This window comes from Solanum verrucosum, unplaced genomic scaffold (genome assembly GCF_900185275.1).
Source record: "Solanum verrucosum unplaced genomic scaffold, falcon-dt-bn FXZP01000151.1, whole genome shotgun sequence".
Lineage (NCBI taxonomy): Eukaryota > Viridiplantae > Streptophyta > Magnoliopsida > Solanales > Solanaceae > Solanum > Solanum verrucosum.
In genome coordinates this window covers 734,302-751,982 of record NW_026020202.1, presented here as the reverse complement: position 1 = coordinate 751,982, position 17,681 = coordinate 734,302, and the positions used below count along the sequence as shown (strand labels likewise).

General features: G+C 35.6%; 1 protein-coding gene across 1 annotated transcript in view; it reads right to left on the bottom strand.

The window, feature by feature from the left end:
* Positions 1 to 17,344, bottom strand: part of LOC125830088 (protein PHOTOPERIOD-INDEPENDENT EARLY FLOWERING 1) — a 47,528-nt gene extending 30,184 nt beyond the window's left edge. Inside the window, exons 1-2 of the mRNA XM_049509309.1 lie at positions 17,262 to 17,344; positions 2,485 to 2,656 (exon numbers count right to left, since the gene is read on the bottom strand). Of these exons, the coding sequence (XP_049365266.1) occupies positions 2,485 to 2,656; positions 17,262 to 17,344 (255 nt within the window). The remainder of the gene's footprint in view (positions 1 to 2,484; positions 2,657 to 17,261) is intronic.
* Positions 17,345 to 17,681: the final 337 nt, after the last annotated feature.

The window sequence follows — 17,681 nt, the reverse complement described above, 5'->3', positions numbered from 1 at the left end:
ACCTGCCCTTTGGACCAATCACAGCCTTCTAAACTCGGTGGATAATGGGCCCGCCCCTCTACCCTTCAAAGACAGGATAAAATTAGGAGGGATTTTTTATGGAAAGGGACTAAGGGAAATGATTCCATTGTCCAACATTCAGTCAAGTGGAACAAGGTTCACTTGGGAAGAAACATGGGTGTCTGGGAATAAGGAACCTGAAAAAGCAAAGCAATGCCCTTAGACTAAAGTGGTTATGGAGGTATTCTCAAGAGCCTCAACCATACTGGGAAAAGTAATTTAAGAAGATTATGGAGAGGAGAACAAGTGGACAACAAAGGAGGTTCTTACACCATGGGGTAGCCTATGGAAGTCCATCAAAATCTTGTGGCCTCTCTTGAAGATCAATACAACCATCAGGGTAGGAAATGGCAATAAGATTTCATTTTGGGAGGATAAATGGTTGGGCACTTCTAGTCTAAAAAGTATCTTTTCTAGAGATGCATGTCTTGGTAGTGAATAAATAAGTGAGTGTCGCTAAGGTTAGGACACAGCATGGATGGAATTTCTAATTTAGAAGGAATTTCAATGAATGGGAAATCACGATCGTGACTGAATTTTTGGAAGGTTGGAAGTTTTTACAGGAACATAGGAGGAACGTGATAGATTATGGTGGTGCAGAAATAACAAAGACACATTCAAGGTAAACTGTGCATATAAGTTGCTAAATCAAGGTGGACAACAACCTTCTCTTTGGCCTTGGAAGCAGATTTGGAACCTTAAAATCCCTTTCAAGGTGTCATGTTTCACTTGGCTTCTAGCAAGAGAAGCAGTTTTAACACAGGAAAATCTCAAGAAAAGGAAGGTCCCCATGTGTTATAGATGCTATTTATGTGGGGAAGAGGTTGAGACAGTCAACCATCTATTTCTTTCGTGCAGAATAACATCCTAGCTATGGAGGATTTTCATTAGTCTCAAGGGTTTTGCTTGGGCTATGCCTAACATAATCACAAATATTTTTCACAATTGGGGAGAAGTAGGGGTGGGAGCTGCTTATAGAGATAGATGGAGGATTGTCCCAGCCTATATTTGGTGGACTGTTTGAAAAGAAAGAAATGCTAGATGTTTTGAGAGCAATAGTTGTGATCTTCAAAAGATCAAACTAAATTGTATCAGGCTTCTTTGCTTCTGGTACAAACAAATGTATTTAGAGGACACTAAATCCATTATAGATATCCTAGGTTCCTGTTAGAATTAAATTTGGTTTTCTTACTCTTTTGACAAGTTGTATATATGATTTTCAGTGCAACCCATGCACTGGTTCAATGAATATACACAAATATTACCTGCTCAAAAAAAATTAAAGAGAGGACTTTCTAGTCTATATCAACAACAAAGATTGTTACTGGACAGTAATATCACAGATTTTTACTGGTTAAAGGATTTGTTCCATCAAGATGAATGTCCACGATTGGTTAGGCGCATATCACAGGTTTGTACCCTATTGTAGACCAAAAAATTGATATTTGAGTAGAGAAGGGTAGAGAAGCGGGTCAATTGCCCAATATTTAAGAAGATTAGACCTTTGTCCTACTTTTTGCCTTGGGTGTAAAAGAACAACACCCTTCTTTATAATGAGGGGATGACATCCTCATCTCAAACCTCATCCATCATTCCTTTTCTTGAATAGGGTGAATCCTCATCATCTTGAGATCCACGTGGTTTACAAGAGGACCCTATTCCTCTAATTTATCCTATAGAAACTCCCTGACAGCTTGGGTGTGGTAGCTTTCTTATGGTACTCCAGGATCATACATGCACAAAAAGAAATCCTAATTCCTAGGCAGCTTCTATGCAGGGAAACCCTATCTTAGGGTTTTGATACAATGTAATCCACTGTGTTTAAAGCAGCCTTTTCAAAAAGGAGTGGCACCAACTCTAAGGGGAAGGCCTAGTGCTTAAAGAGCTGGAGTGACAACTCGAAAATCACGGTTCGAATTCCAGCAGAGATTACACTATGCCTATCATTGAAGATTAAGAGTTAATAGAGTACATGTGGTAGCTAGAGACAACAACTGGATTAATTGACGTGTGTTTAAGCTGCCCAGACACTATCATTGTTACAACAAAGAAAAATGAGGGCCAGAAATTTGTGACAACTCATAGATTTTACTCACATGACCTTTAGCCACTACCCTTTACACAAGGCAGATCAAAGTTTTCACAAAAACATAGTCTTTTTCTTGACACTGAGAGCAGAAAGATCTTTTACTTTCTTCCTTGACTTCCCATACATATGTTTCGTACAGGAGTTCCAATGCAAGATAAAAGCGCAAAAAAAATAATCACAGAAAAAATAAAAAGAAAAAAGTCCAAGCTTTCGAATCGAATGTACACATGCAAAGTAGAAATTTTTTAAAAGAAAAAAATACAAAAAATAAGACTTCCCGTCGGACTGGGAGCGAAGGGTTAAGGGAGAAGAGATAATGAAGTTTCCTCGCTAACCTTTTTCGGTAAAGAAGAAGAACTAGCCGGATAAGGTGAGCGAAGAGCACCGGTGGAAAACAATCTCGGCAGCAACGGCGGCACGGCAGCGGCAGCGGCGGAGTGAGAAAATTTCGCGACGGAGGTTCGATTAAAGGGAAAGTTGGGAATGGGACTGAAACTAGATTTACCCCTTTGGGGTATTTTATATGTGGGACAGAAGTGTCATTTAAATAAGTTTACAGGTGGACTCCCACTCCCTTTCGCTTAGGAGAGTCTGTTCGGTATAAACATGATGCTTTTCTACAATTTATTACTATTTTTTTTTATGACAAGGGAAATCCGTTGTTGCTATCATTTGGGTACGTACGGGGTAAAATTTCTGCTCATATGCAATAGCTCGCAAACCACATAGGAGAGGTAATCCGCACTAGGCAAATCCGGTGCGATGAGCTTAACCCAGAAGGCAAACCCCTTGCTTTCGCTGGCAAGGGGTTTCGAACTTGAGACCTCCAACATGGAAGTGCCAAGCCCAAACCACTTATTACTATTCCAAAAACAAAATCAAATACATTAAATTAAATAAAATGTGGCTTGATTTAATTTTTAATTTTTAAAAATCTATAATATTGATTTTGATTTTTTAATGAGAAAGTTGAATTGAATCAGTGATTATGTAAATATTTTTTATAACTAATTTAATATTAACTAGTCTCACGGTACGTGTGTTACACATGTGTATTGTATCATATTGTATACAATATTGTAAAATAGAATTAATATTACTAAATTAAAGTTTTGTCGTAAATAATTATAATTGAAAGAACATAGGACAAGTGATTATAAATGTTTAATACAAATTATCATAAAGTTACTTATTTTTGAGATCAAAATAACAGGATATCATTGATACTTTTCAAAATACATTCAATGTTTAAATATGGGGAGATAATGATATGATAATGACATTTCTTTAGTAATATTATTTTTTACTTCACTCAATTTTATAAAAAAGTTTAAGCAACAATATAGAAATAAATATCAATATAATAAAGGTCACCAGAGGCCTTACTCTTGACATTATGACCATAAATGATGGACATTATTTAGGTACAATTTTTCTCTTAAATATACATACTTGAAATTTAATATGTGCATGACACTAATGACGATTACCATAAATATTTCAAAACTAATAATTCAATGGACTACGTTGATGCCCGTTGTTTTAGCAAAATTAAGAAGAAATTCCTTCATTTGAGGGTAAAAACATAAAAATAAAAAATAGAAAATTAAATAAGAAATGTCTTACCTCAATCATGTGCCCTCTTTCGTATTTTTTATTACTATTGTCTCTCCTACAACTTGATCAATTAATTTTTTTTTTAGAAAAAATAATCCACGATGTGTGTATTCGTCAATTTTCACTCATTATGTGAACACAAATTATTAAGTTCTCTCTCGATGAAAACACAAAAGAAATTATTTAAAGAATCAAAACAATAAAATGAAATGAAAGCCCCCTTGCACTATTTATAGAAGTTTTTTGTGTGAAGCAAAGTTCACAGTTAATTGCACATTTCTCTGTTTTCTTCTTCTCTTCTTGAATAGAAAGTCAACACCTAAACTCTAATGAGAAGAGCATCAACGAAACATATCAATAGATTAGGGATGAATCATTTATGAAATTGTTAAGTGATCTCAAATAGTCACAGAAAAGAGATCCCCAAGAATTTATAAGGAGTGGATGGTTGTGATTTATGACCGAAGAAAGATGAAGGTTGAAATTGTTGTGACTATTCGTAGGAAATAAGTTTTTTATAATAAATAAAATATGTAGGTTAATTAAAAGTGTATTTATATTCTAAAATGATACAAATAATATTAAATTATGTATGTGATGAAAATCGTAAGAGGAAAATACAAGTATGAATTGATGAATAAGTTGTTACAATTTATTCACCACTCTTTCTTATGTAGTACCTCGAGTTTCATTGAATTTCGAACTTGATCAATTGTTGCAAATAACACTTGAGATTTTTTAAGAAGAAAAAGAGTATTGAAAAAGTGTAGTGTAAAAGTGAGAGGAAACACTTCTATTTATAGCTAACAAATAGTGTTATGAATAGGTGCTAATTGTGCCTTATCAGAAAAGTCACAACCCTTCGAAAAAGGCACTGCTCATCGGAAAAGTCACAACCCTTTGAAAAAGTTACAACTTACCAGAAAAGACACAATGCTTTGGAAAAGTCACAACCCTTTGAAAAAATCACAACCCTTCTGAAAAGTCACAACTCATCGAAAATGTCACAACCCGTCAAAAAAGTTTCAACCCTTCAAAAAAGTCACAATTCATCGGAAAAGTCACAACTCTTTAATGTGAAAAAGTATATATATTCTATAATATAAGTAATTAATAATTAATTAAAAATAAATAAATTGTGTATTTTTTAATTGGGAGTATTATGTAATTCAACATTCATTTTTGGGGTTCATACTTTTAAGGTAGTATAGATATATCTGTTTTGCACGTATGTATCACGTTAATTAATAATAAATGTATATAAAAAAAATATTGTGTGAATATTATATTAGTAAGTACTAAACTTTTAAAAAACAACGTAAACTTTTTCAAATAAAGGTATTTAAAGATATGTTCCTCTTTAACTGTATGTATGTTCCTTTTCAAGATAAATAGGTTTTGTCTTACACTTAAAAGAGCGTAAAAGTTTACTTTGAAAATATTCAAATTCTATTGATAATTGATAATTGGTAATTAAAAATTACTATAGAGATTTTGTACTGTAAAAGATATATAGGAGACTTACATAATGATCAATATATGGTTAGAAATAATACTTATCTATAAAATTACATACACAATAACACAAAAAAATAAATATACAATAAATGAAGAGAATTTTTTATTTTTTTTTACATATTGCATAATTAACCTCTAGAGATTGGCAATAAATTAATAATGTAAAGTAAATTTGGTTAGAGCTATACAATGCTCTCTTGTTCACATTTTCTTCTTTTTCAGTACACTCTTGTTCATCGCTTTTGAATCCCCAAAATAAGCATATCTATGTTGTCATGCATTGAACTTATACTCTAGACGTGGCCGGCACTTGATGTCATTGTTCGCTCGAGCATTTTCATAACATGAGCATACATCTTGACATTAGTAAAAACATAGTTTAAAAGTACTTGAAGAGACAAGACTTGTAAAAGAAATACTTATCATAAATGATTTTGATTTTGATTTTAATGAGAAAGTCTAATTGAATTAGTGATTATGTATATAATTTTTATAACTGGTTTAATATATGTGTTTTGGACGTATATATCACATTAATCTTTTATACTATATTAAAAGCATGAAGGTCCTTAATATTGTTGTTTAAACTACTTAACATTCATTAAAAGACTTCATTTTAGATAAAATCGTCTTTGCACCATTTATTTTATTTATTTATAACAAAACTTACAAGGCTGTAATCTAGGGTTGTGCCATAGCCCCAGTCGAGGTAGTACTTGTTGATGCACTATTACTATGTACAACTTGTCGACTAGAAGTAATATTACACATATTTGAATGAGGCATAGCCTTCACTCTTTTACAAGATATATCTCCCGACTTGTCAGCATGCAAAACATCCAACATGGATGGTGTAGATTCTCAAAACACCTTTGCAGTAGTATTATCCACAAAAATAGTAGTTATGGCGCTAGAAGCTAAAACACCAGCTAGTTTGTTCTTCTCTTAGAGGATCACCTAGTTTGCAGAGAAGGCACCTACAATCTGTAATGACCCTAAAAACGAACTAGTGAAACTAGAGCCTAACGTGTGTGTGTTTGTGTTTGTCTTGAGTTTTGAAGGTGTTTTGATGTTGTCCCGAGCCATGGTTGAGGTGTTTAGGGGTTAGATGTCAAGGTATGACTCCCCAAGTACCACCCTAAGTGTCCTTGAGGAGGATCCAAGTCTAAACCCCAAGACCCCAAGGAAACCACCAAGCTACCAAAATATTGTGAACCACGGAAGCAATCCACGACCAGTAGATTGATCTACGGCTTGTGGTCTTACTCCGTAGGTCAGGCCCCCTCTTGGTGTGTCTCTGAACCAAACCACGGTTGGATAGTACATCCCGTGGACCCATCCACCGTCCGTGGATGGGGGTTCGTGAGTGGCACCTGTTTGTTGTCAAGTGACATGGCCAAGTGAGGGGTGAATTGGTAAATTCAACCTAAGTCTTTTAAAGTGCATGGACGGTAATTCTAGGTGTATTAACATATTTTAATAGTATTAAATCATTGATACCCTCATTTAGATTTCACCTTTCAAATCAAAACCCTTCCCTCCTAAAAATTTCTCTCTAGAAACTCCATTGGAGAACAAGGTCAAGATCAAGCTAGGGTTGGGGATTTCAAGGTGTTTCTTCTTCAATTTCATGGGATTCTTCAAGTATAAGGTATGGTAATCCTTTATCTACGGTTATCTTTCACCCTAGAGTCAATTTCAAAGAAGTTTTCAAAGCCTTCAAGTTTCTCAAAAAACCTAGATTTCACTCAATCTCATGGGTTCTTGCATCAAACGTTTTCAAATGATAAATTATGATTATGTTGATGTTTAATTGATGATTTAAGATGATTTTACTCTATGAACCCATGATTTCTCTATATTCCTAAATTTCACCTTATAAAGTGGGTTTGATGATTATGAATGAATGATAGTGGATTTATGCTTAGATTGACTTAAATTATTGAATTGTATCATCATCTATGTCTAAATATGGTGAATTTTTGATGAATTGAGGAATTGTGATCATAGCCTTGAAAGGGTAAGTTTGACCTAATTTCATGTTAAAGTAGAATTGTCTTGAATTGTTGGTCCACTTGAAAAGCTATTCTCAATTGTACTCTATTGAATGCTAATGATGTGTTGATTGAAAGGATATTCTCGATCTTGCACTAATGAACAATAATGGGGTTCTTAGATGAAAGGTTATTCTCATCTTTGAATCTATGAGCTATCCAATGAATGAATGTTGGGTTGAGATGGATGCCCTCACGTGAGTTGAGGCGGGGTGTCTAGTAACAATCTCTTATCCCTTAATGTAATGAATGTTAAAATACTCTATGGGAATATAGGCTAAGCACCAAGAGGATATTGAATGAGATGGAAGCCCTCACATGAGTTGAGGCGGGGTTTCTAGTAGCAATCTCTTGAAATAGATTCCCTCACGTGAGTTGAGGCGGGGTATCTAGTAGCAATCTCCTTGTCCTTAACTATGTGCCCACATAGGTCTAGCTAGTGGATCTACTTAAGCTATATACCGGTTTACCTTAGGCAAGTAGACCAACCCGTACGATATGGGATAGTACATCGGATTCCATGATGTAACTCTCATGGTCTATGATGGTTAAACGCTTATTCCCATCATGTGAGATGTGCATTATGGTTTCTTGAGAGGTTCTACAAAGTGTGGGTGGTAGTATGGGTTGCCATCCATGCATTACACGAGTAGGCTTTGAGAGAGTCATAGTGAGTTCTGTAAGTCTTAATGACTATTGTTTGAAAGTCCTCTAAATGATGTTATTGAGTAATGTTGACTTTTATATGTTTAAATGTAAAAATACATGCTATACTTGGGTTTTATTATGAGTTACTTCCTTGTCATGACTTATTGTATATGAATGTGCCATGTCTAGGGTGACTTCAAAGGAGTACTTAGTGTGAGTAGTAGTATGGGATGCTACTTGCACATTGCACAAGTATGACGTATAGTTGTCTTAGATGTTTGTTTTAATGTGATGATGTGACTCATGTATTGTTTATATTCCTTAAATGCTTTATTATGTAAAGGTAGAAAGGATGAATAGTATGTTCACTTTTGGTGACCTTAAGGTGGTACCTTAGTGTGGGTGGTGGTATGGGACGCTATCCATACATTGCACTAGGTATAACTTGAGGGTTACTTGAGGTGAAGGCTCAAGGTGAAAGTAAAGGGTTATATAGGTGATTTTGACTAAATGTGAATTATGTGACTTTGTATGTTGGTTGTGACTTATATTATGCCTCTTGTATCAGTTTTCATGAAGTTCTACAAAAATGGCATAAAAGCATGACTTTCATTTAAATGTCCCTTTTTAAGCATTCTTAGTACATCTAATGTGCTAACCCCATTCTTTTCCCTTTTTACCAAAGTGTAGGCTTTGGAGATGTTGGTGTTCTATGCTTGAAGGATAGGTTTCTAAGGTGCTTGAAGATGAAGACTTGGTGAGTCCTCATAGTTTTGGGGACAAAACCCATCATGTTCCTTTTATGTCTTTAGTTTATGTTAAAGTTTTGTATGGGCTAAGTCCCATGTTGTATTCAAAGTAGTAGATGGTTTGAGACATAGTGTACAAAGTCTAGAAAGTCTTCCACTTGCTTTTTAATAAAATGTCTTCGATTGTAAAGGAAAGTTTTTAATTCTTCTCTATTTTCAAGTATCTTATGCAATGAATGAGCTATGAGGCTTGTATAAGACCTCTTCAGGGTCGAGTACGCCGTGTTACGACTAGGGGGTACTCTCGGGTCGTGACAAAACATGGTATAAGAGCATAAGATTTTGGAATGGTCTTAGGATGTCTCAAACCACATCTTGTAGAGTCTTGTTCATAATATGAAGTGCGCCACATTATGAATATGAGGCTATTGGGTGTTAAGAAAGTTTCACTTCTTCATTTTTCAAGTCGTGCCATAGAGTTTAACTCTATAATGTTTTTCCCTTATTCCTTATGTGATGGTCCTTAGAGTGTGACCCCCCTTGAAATGAGTATGTTAGAAGGTGTGAGGGAATAAAGGTTGGTTGTGATGCCAACTATGGATATGTGACTGGATAGATTGAGATGATATATTGTGATTTTGACTTTAGTATGAATGGGTTGCTTTATGGCTATGTGTGTTGTTGGTAGAAGGTTATGATGAGTTTTGAGGTATGTTGAAAGAGTTGATGAAATGTGGTGTTTTAGAAATGCCTAGGTGTGATGAGTATGAAGGTTTAGTGATGTTTTGCTCCGACCTTAGAATTGGAAGAAGTGAAGTTTAAAAGAGTTTGTCTAGGCTTCCTCCTAAGGGGGGGATAATGTGCCTAGATGGTAAGGTCTTTGAGTGTCCTTGATGTTCATGAGTTAGCCTTGATTGATGTTCTCACCTTAAGAGGTGTAGTGAGTTGAAGAGTTTAGACTCGGTATGGTAGACTCATATGAGGCCTTGAGTGGTATTGGTAAGGTTGTGGTGGGCAAGAGTTGCCTAATGAGGACCTTCCTAGTTCAAAAGCTCTGGTATGTTGATGGTTTCTTGTAAGATGTGAGTGTCTTGATTGAGGTTACTTTGGGGAATGTTCATGTTGGCCTTAGTTGGGTTTACTCCTAAGTGGGGGATAGTATGTTGAGTAGTAAGGTTGTTGAGAGTTCCGATATCCTTGCCTCTTTCTTTATGTACTGCCTATTCAAGCCTAAGACAAAGAGTTCCTTTTTGGCTTGTTTCATGTTTTTGGAGTCATGTGTGGTATTGAGTTTCCTTGTTCTCCTTATGTTATGTATGTTCTAGTTTAATTCTTGTTTAGTTTAGAAAATGAGTTTTCATGATTTATTGTTCCTCATGTTGATGTGCATTTAGTTTGAGTTGTCAATATGCTTCATGAGGTTAAATGTTGAACATGCCTAAATGTGTTTCTATGAAGAAGTTGCATAATGTGCTTTTATGAGAAAAAATGCATAAATGTGCTTTATTGAAGAGTTGCTTAAAGGTGTTCTTGAAAGAGTTGCATATTGTACTTTTGAGAGTAATTGCTTAATGTGCTTAATGATGTTGTGATGAGCATGATGTGATTTGGAGAAGGAAGTTCCTCCAATAAAATGAAGAATGTTAAAGTTTTGATGCATAATGAATTTGTGGATGTAGTTCCTACCTTCTTGGTTGCATTGAGCTTTTTGATGTGGAGTTGATGTTTCCTCCTAGTTGTATGCATTTATATTGATGTTGCATGCATGATTATGGGCTTCTAGTCTTGAGTCGTTACTCTTTAATGTGTTTAAAGTGTCATTCGAGGACGAATGTTCCTAAGTGGGGGATAATGTAATGACCCTAAAAACGAACTAGTGAAACTAGAGCCTAACGTGTGTGCGTTTGTGTTTGTCTTGAGTTTTGAAGGTGTTTTGATGTTGTCCCGAGCCATGGTTGAGGTGTTTAGGGGTTAGATGTCAAGGTACGACTCCCCAAGGACCACCCTAAGGGTCCTTGAGGAGGACCCTGAGTCTAAACCCCAAGACCCCAAGGAAACCACCAAGCTGCCAAAATATTGTGAACCACAGAAGCAATCCACGACCAGTAGATTAATCTACGGCTCGTGGTCTTGCTCCGTAGGTCAGGGCCCCTCATGGTGTGTCTATGAACCAAACCACGGTAGGACAGTACATCCCGTGGACCCATCCATAGTACGTGGATAGGGGTTCGTGAGTGGCACCTGCTTGCTATCAAGTGACACGGCCAAGTGAGGGGTGAATTGGTAAATTCACCACAAGTCTTTCAAAGTGAATGGACGATTATTTTAGGTGTATTAACATATTTTAAGTGTATTAAAACATTAAAACCCTTATTTAGATTTCACCTCTCAAATCAAAACCCTTCCCTCCTAAAAAGTTCTCTCTAGAAAATCCATTGGAGATCAAGGTCAAGATCAAGCTAGGTTGGAGATTTCAAGGCGTTTCTTCTTCAATTTCATGGGATTCTTCAAGTATAAGGTATGGTGATCCTTTATCTAGGGTTAGCTTTCACCCTAGAGTCAATTTCAAAGAAGTTTTCAAAGTCTTCAAGTTTCTAAAAAAAACCTAGATTTCACTCAATCTCATGGGTTCTTGCATCAAACGTTTTCAAATGATAAATTATGATTATGTTGATGTTTAATTGATGATTTAAGATGATTTTACTCTATGAACCCATGATTTCTCTCGATTCCTAAATTTCACCTTATAAAGTGGGTTTGATGATTATGAATGAATGATAATGGATTTATGCTTAGATTGTCTTAAATTATTGAATTGTATCATCATCTATGTCTAATTATGGTGAATTGTTGATGAATTGAGGAATTGTGATCATAGCCTTGAAAGGGTAAGTTTGACCTAATTTCATGTTAAAGTAGAATTGTCTTGAATTGTTGATCCACTTGAAAGGTGAAAGTGTTTACTTACTATGTACATTGTGATCATGGCCTTGAAGGCACAGTGTGAGGAATTGAAGTATTATCATGATGTTGTAGATATGAATGTGATGTGAAACATGTGTGTGATCTCAATGAATGAATTATGATCTTGTCTAGAAGCTAATTGTGTTAGGATTGAATGTTATCTCCCCATTAACTCTCATGAATTTTGATGATGGAATGTGAAGGGTTCTATAATGTAATGTTGAGTGAGATCTTTTGAATTGGTAAGCTTAGGCATCCTTTTCTTATATGATGAGTTTATCTTGACTTAATGTCTTAATCTCTTGAATTGGTAGATCTAATGTTGGTAGCCTTTTCACGAATGAATGAATGAATGAGTTTAATGATAATGTTAATGAATGTTGAGTCTATTGAAAGGCTATTCTCAATTGTACTCTATTAAATGCTAATGATGTGTTGATTGAAAAGATATTCTCGATCTTGCACTAATGAACGATAATGGGGTTCTTAGATGAAAGGCTATTCTCATCTTTAAATCTATGAGTTATCCAATAAATGAATGTTGGGTTGAGATGGATGCCCTCACGTGAGTTGAGGCGGGGTGTCTAGTAACAATCTCTTATCCCTTAATGTAATGAATGTTAAAATACTCTATGGGACTATAGGCTAAGCACCGATAGGATATTGAATGAGATGGAAGCCCTCACATGAGTTGAGGCGGGGTTTCTAGTAGCAATCTCTTGAGATAGATGCCCTCACGTGAGTTGAGGCGGGGTATCTAGTAGCAATCTCCTTGTACCTTAACTATGTGCCCACATAGGTCTAGCTAGTGGATCTACTTAAGCTATATACCGGTTTACCTTAGGCAAGTAGACCAACCCTTACAATATGGGATAGTACATCGGATTCCATGATCTAGCTCTCATGGTCTATGTCGGTTAAACGCTTATTCCCATCATATGAGATGTGCATTATGGTTTCTTGAGAGGTTCTACAAAGTGTGGGTGTTAGTATGGGATGCCATCCATGCATTGCACGAGTAGGCTTTGAGAGGGTCATAGTGAGTTCTCTAAGTCTTTATGACTATTGTTTGAAAGTCCTCTAAATGATGTTATTGAGTAATGTTGACTATTATATGCTTAAATGTAAATATGCATGCTATATTTGGATTGTATTATGAGTTATTTCCCTGTCATGACCTATTGTATATGAATGTGCCATATCTAGGGTGACTTCAAAGGAGTACTTAGTGTGAGTAGTAGTATGGGATGCTACTTGCACAATGCACAAGTATGACATAGAGTTGTCTTAGATGTTGGTCTTAATGTGATGTGACTCATGTCTTGTTTATATCCCTTAAATGCTTTATTGTGTAAAGGTGGAAATGATGAATGATAAGTTCACTTTTGGTGACCTTAAGGTGGTACCTTAGTGTGTGTGGTGGTACGGGACGCTATCCAACATTGCACAAGGTATAACTTGAGGGTTACTTGAGGTGAAGGTAAAGGGTTATATAGGTGATTTTGACTAAATGTGAATTATGTGACTTTGTATGTTGGTTGTGACTTATATTATGCCTCTTGTATCAATGTTCATGAAGTTCTACAAAAGTGGCATAAAAGCATGGCTTTCAATCAAATGTCCCCTTTTAAGCATGTTTTTGCATGGTCATCATACTTAGTACATCTAATGTGCTAACCCTATTCTTTTCCCTTTTTACCAAAGTGTAGGCTTTGGAGATGTTGGTGTTCTATGCTTTAAGGATAGGTTTCTAAGGTGCTTGAGGATGAAGACTTGGTGAGTCCTCATAGTTTCAAGGACAAAACCCATCATGTTCCTTTTATGTCTTTAGTTTATGTTAAAGCTTTGTATGGGCTAAGTCACAATGTTGTATTCAAAGTATTAGATGGTTTGAGACATAGTGTACAAAGTCTAGAAAGTCTTTGTCTTGCTTTTTAATAAAATGTCTTTGATTGTAAAGGAAAGTTTTTAATTCTTCTCTATTTTCAAGTATCTTATGCAATGAATGAGTTATGATGCTTGTATAAGACCCCTTCGGGGATGAGTACGACGTGTTACGACTAGGGTGTGCTCTCAAATGGTGACAAAATCGGCAAAGAGAGATGTAACACCTCAGATTTGGAAAGGAAGGAAAATGTAGCTTTTGGGCTGTTGTCTGTGTCTACGGGTCCCATCTATGTACCATAGAAGTTCCTACGGGTAGTAGATGTTAGTCGTAGGAATAGGGGAAAATAAATTGTTGAAATCAAGTCCAGTATCTGGTTCAACAAGACAGTCTATCATTTTATGTACGAGTTGTAGATAGGTCTCGTATCTGAGTCCAGAGTTAATGAAATTTTAAGGGTCAAAGTTGGTTCCTACGGATGGCATGTACGGAACGTAGGAAGATATATGAAATGTATATGGGATCCATCAGAGAGGGGCATATTTCAAGGTCTCAGTAACCTTTCTACGGGTGACCAGTACGGTCTGTAGGTCCATAGAAGTACTTACGGACCGTAGGTCCAACCTATAGAATCGAGTCAACAGTTATTTTTAAGGGCTTTTTAGTCTTTTCCTTAAACATTTAATGCCTAAACTATGGCGATTTGTCTTCTCCCCTAAGACCTATATAACGTTTTTAAGCCCCAAATTAACCACTTTCAACTCATTCTCCAAAAATTCCCTAAAACTAACCAAGTTTTCCTCCCAAATTCTCCCAAGACTAAGGAAGAAGAATAGGATCTAGGTTTCAACTACAAGCCTCCATTCCTTCTATCCTTGTGGGTTTTTAACATCAAGGTATGATATTATTCACCTATGGAGTCCTTTCCTCCTTAGGGTTTCTAAATTCTCAAATTTTACAAGTTAGATTCTCCAATTGAAGTTAGTGTTTGATTCAATCTTCACGGGTTCTTTTCAATTATGATCCAATTGATTATTTTCTATCTTTTTATGCATGAATTGAAGTAATTACATGTTTTTAAGTTAAATTCACATGAGCCCATGCAAGATCCATGATTTCTAGACTATGATCATATGATTTAAGTTTATGAACTATGAATTTATAAAGATATGCATGTTCTCTCTATGGAATTGATATGAATAATTTGAGGTTGCTTTGATTGTAAACCATCGATGTTGTTATTGTGACATGTTATTCTCATATGAAGAATCATAGGGTTGAAAGGTTTTCTCAACTAAAATTTGAATCAAGATTCAGGAGCTCTTCACTATAAGAAAAACAGACTCTAAGGAATGGAAATCTAGTCTCTGAAAGTGCAAATCTTGTCCCAAATGCGCAATTGAGACCATAAAAATCTGGTCATCACTCGTCCTAGAAATTGTTGTCGCCATTGGTCAATAAGGACGAGTTCAAAAAACTAGTTCCTGAATGGTTTTTGAGACGAGAAACATTTCTGGTCGTGAAATCCTTTTAGAGACTACATATCTAGTCTCAAATAGGCCATTGATATCTTGGTATTCAGGTCGTTAAACCTCTTTTGCGACCTTCCGTAACCTGGTCCTAATAAATCATTAGAGACGAGTGTGACCTAGTCCTCGAATACCGTTAGAGACCATTAACAATCTGCTCCTAGAATAGCTCTAGCGACCATAAAAAACTGGTCCTAGAGAAATTTTAAAGACGAACAACAACCTGGTCCTAAAATAGCTTTACAGACGAACATCATTTCTAGTCCTAGATTATTCATTGGAGACGAGCAACAATTTTGGTCCTAGATTGACCTTTATAGACAATCAATAATTTTGGTCTCTAATTGACCACCACTGATCATACAACCATTGATATCATAAGAATCTATACTCATCAACAAATATCAAATTAATTACTACTTAAAATCTGGATACAAAAAAAAGATGATATAGAGAGAGGGGGTAGGACGATAGAAATAAAGAGTGCAATTAATTACAATAAATTTGTTAAAATCCCATGGTGTTAGTTTCAATATTTGCTTAATTAACAAAATATATAACATAGATAACATTCAAGGTTTTGCATAACATTCATAACAAACTAATATTAATGAGTTAGTGCATCTTCTAAACTTGTATCTTCATTGAAAAATGAACAAAAGTTGGGCATAAAACTTAATGTTAAGTCTTTGTCAAGTGATATCCAGAAACATCTACAAAACCTGCAAGAAATATGATAAAACTATTAGAAAAACTTCCAGATACATAAATCAAGAATCCAACATTTATTTTGAAGAACAATAACTATATAACATTGAGTAAAATAACTCTGCAGCAATGGTAAAACAGAAAATGGGCCCATTCTGGATGAACAACAACTGGGCAGAAAATGGTAAAACAGAGAAGTTGAGAGCAATATATGCAGAAAATTTTAAAACAAAGTTTGTGTCGTTATGCAGCTGCACAGAAAATAAAAAACAAAGCCTAACATAATTAAGAAAGTTCCACAGTTATGTTCTTAATGTTGTACCCACAAGGATATTTCATATTCAAATTCCAATCCACAAAGGATAGGGATCAGATCCTACAAGTCGGGGCTTAGACATTCAAGAACAAACCTATGGTGCTCAAGCTGTGGGAGGTCAATTTTTCTTTCAACTAGGATGTGTTGAGTATCATTCCTCTATGGGTTAAGTTTCCTGAACTCCCAGCTGAATATTGGTCTGCTGACGCACTTAGTAAGGTTGCTAGCTTAGTTGGTCTATGTCACGACCCAGGGGTACACCCTAGATGTAACATACCGTACTTGACCCAGAAGGGGTCTCATACAAGCCCTTAGCATATCATGACATAAGATAATAGAAAAGTGCGGAATTTTAAAACATTTTTCCATACAATCAAATTCTTTATAAAATGAAGCGGAAGTCTTTAACACTTTGTCTCAAACCATCTAAAATAATTCTTGAACAACTCTTGGGACACAACACATACAATAGTCTAAAACATAAAAGAAAGACATAAAGGAAATGGTGGCTTTATCCTCAATGCTATGAGGACTCACCAATCTTCAACTCCTTGCTCCTACTAAGAACCTAGCCTCAAGATGGAAATCAAGATCACCAAACCCTACATTTGATGAGAATGTAGGCAAAAGTATGCGTTAGTACAAAAGTACTAAATATGATAGCTAGTATAACATCATAAGAGCATAACATAAAGGTTAGTCAACATAAGCCATATTCCATGATCATAAGAGATACTTCATGAAATATAAACTATAAGCGTAAGAGACAATAAACATAGTCATAAGCATAATCTCCAACATAGACATAATGTAAGCATTAGTCATCATAAAATATAGTCCACATACATAGTTAATATTTAGACTTTCATATTATAAGAGAACCATTTCATAAGGAACCTCCAAGTATACTTGTGCAATGCATGGATAAGATCCCATAATCCCACCCACACTAAGTACCATTTTTTGGTCATCATACTTATACTTACAATCTTTGGATCTCATCCTTAGCTTACTTCTCATAGACAAGGGAATCTCTTACCTTTAGTCAATCATAACAAGGAAGGAAACTATAGCACAATCCTATCTAAACATACAACATATAAGAGAAACACTTCATGAGTCACCTCAAGGCAAGCTTGTGCCATGCATGAACAAGACCCCATAATCCTACCCATGCTAAGCTAGACACTTCAGGTTCTTCATTCATGTTTATCATCTCTTATTCTCATAGATAACTTATTTCTCATAGACAAGGGGAATCACCTCTTAGTCATGCATGTATTGGAGGGGCCTTTCAAACTACAATCCAACTAGTCATGCTCATATTACTCTTTACTTATTCTTAGGACATGAGAACTCACCTCTCTATGTCTATCCTAAGGGCCAATGGGTATTCACCTCTCTATGTCTAACATATAGGCCAAATGGGTATAGACCTCATACTTTACATGTATAGTCATAGGTATTCGCCTCCATAACTATTTTAGGGAAACATGGGTATTCGCCTCCATGCCCCACCATTATATGATATAGGTATTCGCCTC